This window comes from Perca flavescens, chromosome 18 (genome assembly GCF_004354835.1).
Source record: "Perca flavescens isolate YP-PL-M2 chromosome 18, PFLA_1.0, whole genome shotgun sequence".
Lineage (NCBI taxonomy): Eukaryota > Metazoa > Chordata > Actinopteri > Perciformes > Percidae > Perca > Perca flavescens.
Genome location: NC_041348.1, coordinates 20554886 through 20564030, shown reverse-complemented (window position 1 = coordinate 20564030; position 9145 = coordinate 20554886). Strand labels below are relative to the sequence as shown.

The following is a 9145-nucleotide window of genomic DNA, read 5'->3' as shown; positions in this document are numbered from 1 at the left end:
TCCACAGGCTTATTTTCTTAAGTGTTTACTCTGCTGGTCCACAGAAAACAAGCAGCAGTATACAGCTTCCGGTCCTCGCTCTATCTGCAATGGACACAAAAAACAACTTTCCCTTCTGCTCTCACTCCCACTCTGTGCCCTGTTTCACAGCAGAGGAAGCTGCTGATGCTAGAGGGTCAGAGCTTAGCAGCAGTTTGAGAAAAAATAAGAGAGCCTGTGGGGAGTTTTTTACTCCCAAACCATCTCCCCAGTTCCTGAGAGCTGAGTAGCCAGTCCCAGGAAACTCCCTGCTATTCCTACTCTGTGGACAAAACAGCTGCAGATTCTCACTTTTCACTGGCTGTGGTTGTTTGAACTCAACCCCAACCGAGGAAAAAAAAAATCAAAATATTTCTACATGTGGGGACTAAAAAGTATGTTTCTGGTATTGAATGGTAATTTTACTAAATTCATAAATCTGGGATCTACTGCGCCATTCCTCCTAAGCTGTCATTAGAAAAGGGAATGGGAATGACTCCAGGCTACAACCACCGCTTATGGTTACGTAACAGGCTCGTCTCGGAGACAGCTGAAAACTCCCCGGACCTACACAGCCTTTTGCCTGGGGTAATGTCGCTCCTTATACAGTCCGAGAGAAGTCTGCTATTTTTTTTTCCAAGTGGCATTTTTTTTCTTGCATTTTTCGGGGGGGGGAAATCGATGGTGTTTTTATGCCTTTGTCTGTCTGGCTCGCGGTGTTTGGGGTGATGGTGCGCGTATCTGCTGCTGTTCTCTGAATGTCCATATGAGGGCGCAGTGAGCCTTTCATCCAGGGATGCTGATGGCCCTCAGACAAAAGAGAAAATGATATTTAAAGCTCTACAGGAGAGCAAGAGAATGGCACTAGGATTTGAAGTGAAGGAATACATCTCTACACATCTTTTGAGATGATAGGCAAGTGTGTGTGTGTATTCACAAGAAGTGATCATTGTAAATGCCATATGTAGAAATCATTGTTTTACCACTAGAATTGACAACATAGACTAACTATGGCCAGTTTTTTTTTATCTGTTAATAAAAACAATTAACTTAAAAAAAAAATTAAAAAAATACTGCCATTAAGCAACAAATTGTTTTATCAATGTACAATAAATGTTTAAAGGTAATATTTGAGGATAATGTGTGTGTGTTTGTGTGAGGCTGTTGATTTAAAAACACTGCCCTTCACTTGGACGGTTCAAGCCCCCAGGTCAGCAGCCTGCTGCAGTGCCCTTGAGCAATCTGAGCAAGACATCAAATCACTAACAGCCCCTGGGTTACTTCGACTGTTTCATAGCTGATCCGGGGTCTGACATCCCAGTGGAGAGATGGGGAGAGAGAGAGAATATTGTTTGCCTGAAGCTGTCAATAGTATATATGTTCTTTCTTCCTTCCTTGAACGTTCTTCCTTTCTTGTTTTCATTCTTGCTCGCAATCTTTAGGCTCTTTTCTCGATTCACCTTGAAAGAAAGCTCCCAGCCAGCCTGTCTGCCGCGCCGCATCAAACCCAAAGCCCGACTGTACCACCCCCCAGCCTGGGAGGGAGGAGTCTGCTGTCCTCCAGCAGAACTGAGTGTATAACACTCTGCAGCCAGCCAGAATGTGTGTCAGAGGACTGTCTGTGCTCCCTAAGTAGATGACTGTTCCAAATCTGGTGTCTGTATTTCTGACTACGAGATACGAGAAAAATTGGTTCGCACATTATCATCTCAAGTCAGGACAAGGTGAGCATCTTCTCCTTTCAGCGGCTAAACATAGAAACGTGTTATTGTTTCCTCCATTTTTTTTTTTTGATCCACAACAGAGTCTCTAATAGATTGGATTGTTGTCATTTCATGTGTTTTCGGTAAACATGCTTTTTTTGTTTCCTAATCACATTTTCTGGCATGTTTAGTGAGTGGTGGGCCAATGCGTCGTTTTGCACACTTTGTGCGTCACGGTCACATTTACGCACATTCTCCTGTGAGATTTGTGTGGTTTTTAAACCCCACAGAGAAGTGAGTGTGGGATTTAGTGGAGCAGACTGTGTGTCTGCGTGTGGGCTTTGACTCATGCTCTTTCTGCAGCGATAGTTTTCAGGTGTTACAGAGAAGAGTGTGAATGGGGAGAGACGCTCTTTCCTTTTGGAGACTAAAGTATCTTTTGTTCCTTTACAGGTTTTTCGATTGTGGGATAGAATGCCGGCGATCATAAGTAAAAACTCCGATTTGGAGTTTGACTCTTTACAACCGTGTTTCTACCCGGATGAGGACGACTTCTACTTCTGTGGTCCCGACTCCGCGCCACCGGGGGAGGACATCTGGAAGAAATTCGAGTTGTTGCCCACTCCGCCCCTCTCCCCGAGCCGAGCCGCGCTACCGGGGGAGCCGGCGAATGCCTCCCCGGAAGCAGACCCTCTGGGCTTCGGCTTAGGGGACCCACTGGACTGGGCTTCTGAGCTACTGCTCCTGCCCGAGGACGATATTTGGGGTGCCTCCAACGATGTGGACCTGTTCGGCTCCGCTTTGGATACTAACCCCAATAACATCATTATCCAGGACTGTATGTGGAGTGGCTTCTCTGCCAGGGAAAAGCTGGAGCGGGTGGTCACGGAGAAACTCGGCAAGGCTATTTCCACTGCCACAGGCGCCAGGAACGTGTGCGTCAAGGCGCCGGAGGTTGTGAGCCGCAGCTCGGTGTCAGAGTGTGTGGACCCCACGATAGTCTTCCCTTTCCCGGTCAACAAGAAGAACGGCAGCAGGGACTCAACCGGGACCGTAAGCACATCCACAACCAATGGGAGCGCTCAAAATGATTCCGGTAAGAATTTAAAGACGCGCTAAAAGCTTTTGCTGCCAAGAAAACATCCAAACACTAAAATATAACAGTATTATTAGCATGATTATTGTTGTTATTATTATCATTATTTTTTATCATCATTATTGTAGTGACTGGAGCTTGTTCATATGACTGGTCCAGAATCGGATTATCTAGTTACATTCCACACACACACACACGCGCGCGCACACACACACACGCGCGCACACACACACACACGCGCGCACACACACACACACACACACACACACACACACACACACACACACACACACACACACTTTCTCTCTTTCTCTCACACACACACACACACACACACACACACACACACACACACAAGCAATGACAAAGTGAACAAGGTTTATGTAATCAGCGGGCTCTTCATCCGGCAGATGGCAGTAAAATGGGGAATTGTGTGCCTTCCTGAACTCAGTTGGCATCCGAGCCAAACAAAAAGACAACACACTCACTGACTGCAGCCGGACCCGGTTGTAGGAGGGCAAGATGAAAACGTGTTCTATAATGTGATGAGCTGATAAAGTCTCTGGCTCACCATGCCGTAATGCATTTCATTACGCATGGATAAAGGGACATTTGAGCACAGTGGGTGAGAAATTGGCACTTATTTTGGACAGCCTGTACAAACTGCTTCCTTGAGTTCAGCTAATAACTTAAATTAGCCCCAAGAAAAGGGAAAGGAGTTACGCTATAGTAACCTATGGGAGACACAGATTGACACACTCCTGTGTTTTTTCTGATTCTTTTGAAGTATACTGTAGGAAGTAATATGTGTTTGGATTGGGGAATTAGTGCTGTGTATTTAATCGCCTTAAGACTTCTTCTCCCATCTATTACCGCATATGAGTTCCCTAAACAAACACTCACGAGTCCTTATCAGCGTGTTTTCGCTGTGATACAGCAGTACAAAGGCCTCCAGCTTGGCACAGAGGGTAGACTCAGCCAGCCTTGCCAAACACCTCCTCCACCGCGAAGAAAAGAGGACGGAGGGGTCTGGCTGCTTCTTTTAGGGGGTGGCGGCTTTGAAAGGCGCTCCATCTCGACAGCTGTCTCCCTGGCGCCGCTCCAGCTCCGAGGCTTAAAGGGTGGTGATCCGATCGCCTGCCGCCCCACCATCCTGCGCACAGTACCGCTCCAATGCGCTTCCGCCGCTCGCAGCGTTAAGACGCGTCGCTCTTTGTGTTGCAGGTGTTTACTTTCTCATCAAAGAGACACAGACTTTGTACAATGTAGTTGTATCCCCATAGTTAAGCCAGTGTTTCTATTGAAGAGGCCTGCATGGGAACAAGGGCCGTCCCACTCCAAAGCTCAGTTGTACAGCTGTAAGGCAGTGGCAGAGAAGTGTGGCTTAATTTTATTTCCCAAGGCAGAACATATGTCCTCTTCCTTCTATTTATACTCTTTCCAGCTCCAATAAATGAGCTGTTCCATTCTGAGAGTGAAACACCAAACAGCTAAATCCCAGCTTCACATGTGGAAAAGCCAGCCACGCCCCCTCATCCACCCAGCTGTGCCCAGCTTTGTTTTGATGGCAGCCCAGATTTTGTGTGTGTTTTTTTCCGAGTGTGCTGAGACAGCACCCTGGTGCAGTGGTGTCTGAAGTGGGATACTGTAAGCTGTAAAATGCCACACTCTTCAGATGCTCCTGAGCTGATAATGAGTGCCATTATCACAAAGGCATTTAAACTGGGCCTCACACACTCTGCCTCATGATTGGCCACTTCCTCTCATCTTCAAAGGTGCCAGTGCATGATAAGTCTCAGCTGCTCAGCTCAATTCCAGCACAGGTATTAAGACGAAGAGCTTAGCTGGGAAAAAAAAAAGCTAGTTTTTTTTAATTATTTCATCAGAGGTCAAAGTTAAAGTTAAGTTCTTAATGTCTCACACACCGACAGCGTGACTGTGGCTGCACTGATAGACTTGAAGGCATCAGACTAAAACCGGAGAGAAGATTAGGAGAAGTTTTGAAGGAGGGATAGAGAATGAAAGGCAGAAATCCAGCCTGTCTGCTCAGCGCTGGGACTGAACGTGTCAACACCTGCAGAGTAGATTAGTTGAGGAGCGACTGACACTAAGCATTAAGAGAGTTTTGCTCATGCGAACAGCGACGAGCAACGCGCTCACTCCCACACACTCTCTTGATCTCTCTCACATGCATACCTGTCACCTGCTGGTACATAGATGACCTGGTGGAAATACTTGGTGTGTCACAGCGATTAAGTCACTAACATTCTGTTTTCTCTTCCCAGAAGAGGAAGATGACGATGAAGACGACGAGGAAGAAGAAGAAGAGGACGACGAGGAAGAAGAGGACGACGAGGACGACGAGGATGACGAGGAAGAGGAGGAGATTGATGTCGTTACAGTAGAAAAGAGGCGCTCCACAATCAACAAGGCTTCGCCCATGGCGACGGGTACAGTCACCATCTCTGTGCATCCAAAGAGCCACGACGCCAGGGGGTCCGGCGTTGTGAGTCGGTTCGTCAGCAGAGCTCCTCAGGAGCTGATCCTGAAGAGGAGCTCGGTCCACCAGCAGCAACACAACTACGCCGCCCCCTCACCGTACGCTTCAGACGACGACCCCGCCCCACCTCCAAAGAAGCAAAGGACATCGGACGCACCCCGACCTCCCACCAGAACCATCTCATCCTCCTCCTCGTCTTCCTCCACATCCTGCAGCTCACTCACCAGCTCATCGGGGGCACGCAGCAAGCGCAGCGCCAGCGGAGACTGCAGCCCGCGCGGCAGCTCCGACTCAGAGGACAGCGAGCGCAGGCGCAACCACAACATCCTGGAGCGCCAGCGCCGCAACGACCTGCGCTCCAGCTTCCTGACGTTGCGCGACCACGTGCCGGAGCTGGCGCACAACGAGAAAGCTGCGAAGGTGCTGATCCTGAAGAAGGCCACTGAGTATGTGAGCTCACTGGAGACAGAGGAGATGAGGCTCCAGCAGGAGAAGGACAGGCTCCAAGCCCGCAGGCAGCAGCTGATGCGCAGGCTGGAGCAGGCTAGGACTCGCTAACAGACAACCACTACAACACAGAAACACTCACATACAGTATACCCTGGGTGACCTCTCCCCCCCCCCTCCCCGCCTCAACTCAGTCTGTCTGAAACACAATTAGATGCACACACACATAGGCCTATAGATTTAAGCACAGACACATAGGCCTGCATATCTGATACAAACCCCACAAACCACAAACCTGTCAGAGGACGTTTCTCTTCAGATGCCGATACACACACCTAGAGGAGAGGGGCGGGGTCCCCGGTGGGATGCTCGGACTTTCACTGCCGCCACTTTTTTTGCACATTTGTTGACGTTAAGAATGTTTAGGGTTTACTTTTTCAATCCAGTCACATTGAGGAAAGATGAAAAGAGAAAAGAATGAGGAAGGAGAGGACTCTTGTCTTAGTCTTCCCTTCCTTTTTTTAATATCATTTGTGTGTTTTTTTGTACTCACTGTGACACCAGCCTGGAATCAGTTGATTCCCACAGGCATGGGTGTTAGAGGGCACTTTGCTTAGAGAGTTCACGTATAAGACGCAGTGCACACTTATTTTGCCTTCACCACTGCAAAACTGAAGAGACTATGACGACTGAGGCGTTATGGGTCACATAAACAATGCCACTACAGGTTCTCTTTCTCTCACTCCTCTCTCACACTGGTGCTCAAACCAAGTCAGTGGATGTATAACTGTGCACCTTGCTAGCTGACACTTTTGTATATAACAATAGTGTACAGACAAAATACACTCAGATCTGCCTTGTTTTGTAATACATTTTGTCCTTGTTTTTTTTTTTATACATGTCAGGAAGCTGCCAATAACTAGACTGGAAGTTTATATACCTTTAAAAGTACTGTAAGGCCTCAATTTTTGAGAGTCATGAAACTTTGTAATATAACAATATATTGTTTTTTTCTTCTATTTCTTTGTATTGTATCATATTACTAATTCTACACACCTTTATGCTTTTAGTGTGAATCTGATACATACTAAATTTGATACTTATATTTTCGTATGAAAATGAGTTCTCGGTAGATATCACTTTATCTCGTCTTTTTATTTCTTTTATCTCATATAATTCTTTTGTACAGAAAATGTGTTCTATCCTCATGTACCTGGCCTTTTTCTTTCTTCCTCTTTTGTTTATATTTGTAACTATCGGGTGCATAGAACTGGGTAAACGGATATAAGATGTGTTTTTTTCACTTTTAAAATGTACATATAGTGCTGCAACTCATAGCACTTTGAAATACCTCATTTTGAAAAATAAATAGACATCATAAAATCCTAATCTCTGCCGTTGTGAATCTTTCATTGTCACTGAAACTGTGAACGTCACCCTTAAACCATTCAATTATGTCTTATTATCGGTTTATTTTTCTATTTGCCTCCACATTTCCGTATTTGTTTTGCTGCTCTCAAAGACTCATCCTGACAAAGAAATAAAGAGAGTGTCTTCTGTATTCTCTGTCTCAGCACCCTGTGGCTGCCTACCCCTCTGTAGCCTCTCACACCCACCCACACACACACCTACGCACACACACTTCAAGTGCACCGGAGCACACATTCTCTCCTCTCTCTCTCTGTTTCCCTCTCTCACCGACAGAGCCCTTCCTACTACATTGTTCAGGCTGTTGCCATGGAAACTGGAGCAGCTGCTGAGTGGCAGACACTGAGAGTGAGTCTTTTATTTGTCTGTTAGTAGTCTGTGTATTTCTGCCTGTATGTGTGTGCGTATGAATGCTAATGTCTGTATGTGTGTCTACCTTTTGTCCCGGTCTGTGTGTGGCCTGGTATCTCCGGCGTTGTGCGCTGCCTGCCACGGTGCCAGGACAAGGCTAGATACTGTTTACCAACATCAGCCACATGGCTTTGGCCTCCTCCTCCTCCTCCTCCTCCTCCTCCTCCTCCCCACACCTACTCCTCCTCCTCCCCTCTTTCCTCCTTTCCTCTGTGCCTCTAGTGCCGGGCCTTAGCCCAAATATGTGCCACTCAGGAGTCTGGCCAGGCGTTCTCTGGAGATGGCTGAAAGAGAAATCTGTTGCCACGGTCTGCGTAGCCATTCAGCACGACAGTGTGTTCACAGAGGGAAGGTGAAATAGACTTGCAGAGAAGGGAATTAACAGGACATTAAAACGCAATGACTGCATAGCACGGTACGACAGGGTGATTCTTTTTCGGCACAAACGATGTATGAACGCTTTACAGTACAACAGAATGAATCAAACACTCAGATCTTTACTTTTTCAGTGCCACGTTCTTTACATTTAACTGCTTAAGACCCCTTTTATCCATAGAAGCAGGACCCAAATTATCCAGAGGTACTGTATGTTCACTACATGAGAGACAGCGCTATATGAAGACTGATGACTTTGTTTTGGAGTTGAGACAGCCCGAGACTGAGCCTCTCAGTGGGGGAGTGGAACTGGTGGATTACATAACAGGAGTCTGGTGGGCCTGGTGTCTTTGTGCACACTTACTGTGCATGTGTGTGTGTGTGTGTATGGAAAGGATCTAGTGTCTTGTGTGTGTGTGTGTGTGTGTGTGTGTGTGTGTGTGTGTCCTCTCGTGGGACTTCCCCTTACCATCTGCCTAATGGCTTATCCTGCTTGGTTATAGGATGAAAAAACAAGTTTATGGACAATAACATCCCAGAGAAAAAAATTAAGAAAAACAACATATTGCACCCAGCAGAGGCAGTTTGCTTCAGAATAACTGTGACATTTAAGAAGAAATAGAACACGCAGACACATGTACAGTACTGTTGAATCACACACACACATCCTAACAGTGTCCAGTGCCACATTTCCCACCCACACCCCCTGTGTTAAACAAACATAAAAACCGTACACCTCTCAGCTGGGCGCACACACTTAAATCCCCCCCAAAAAAAAAAAAAAAACACACACTCATATGCTCACACGCTTCAACCACAGTAAAGCTATCTACTCTCTGAAATGAGGCTAATTGTTTTAGAGGGAAGCTGACGTTCAGGGAATAGCCATCTCCTACATTGAACAGACATATGGTCATGGCTTTTCCCCGATTAATACCCATTATCCCGCTGCCCACTGCCTGCCTGGCTGGAGCTGCCCAGACACACACATGACAACTCTAATGGGCTTACACCCCACTGACAGTCGGATGTACATTAAAGCTAAACAAGAGATAATGTGGCATGTTTGTGTTTTTCATGTGCATCTTGTCATCTATTTTGAGATCTTCATTACCGCCAGCAATAATTGACAGCAATTCTATTGTCCTGTTGGACACCGGATCTGTT

General features: G+C 46.6%; 1 protein-coding gene across 1 annotated transcript; it reads left to right on the top strand.

Annotated features, from left to right (window-relative positions):
* Positions 1-548: 548 nt before the first annotated feature.
* Positions 549-5932, top strand: mycn (MYCN proto-oncogene, bHLH transcription factor). Its single transcript, XM_028605312.1, has 4 exons — positions 549-606; positions 1461-1742; positions 2175-2817; positions 5103-5932. The coding sequence occupies exons 3-4, from the start codon at positions 2196-2198 to the stop codon at positions 5873-5875; spliced, it is 1395 nt and encodes a 464-aa protein (XP_028461113.1). The 5' UTR covers positions 549-606; positions 1461-1742; positions 2175-2195; the 3' UTR covers positions 5876-5932.
* Positions 5933-9145: the final 3213 nt, after the last annotated feature.

Coding starts and splice junctions, on each gene's coding strand:
- mycn (XM_028605312.1), top strand. CDS start 2,196: ATGCCGGCGATCATAAGTAAAAACTCCGATTTGGAGTTTGACTCTTTA. Junction 2,818..5,102: donor GAGCGCTCAAAATGATTCCG/GTAAGAATTTAA, acceptor TTCTCTTCCCAG/AAGAGGAAGATGACGATGAA.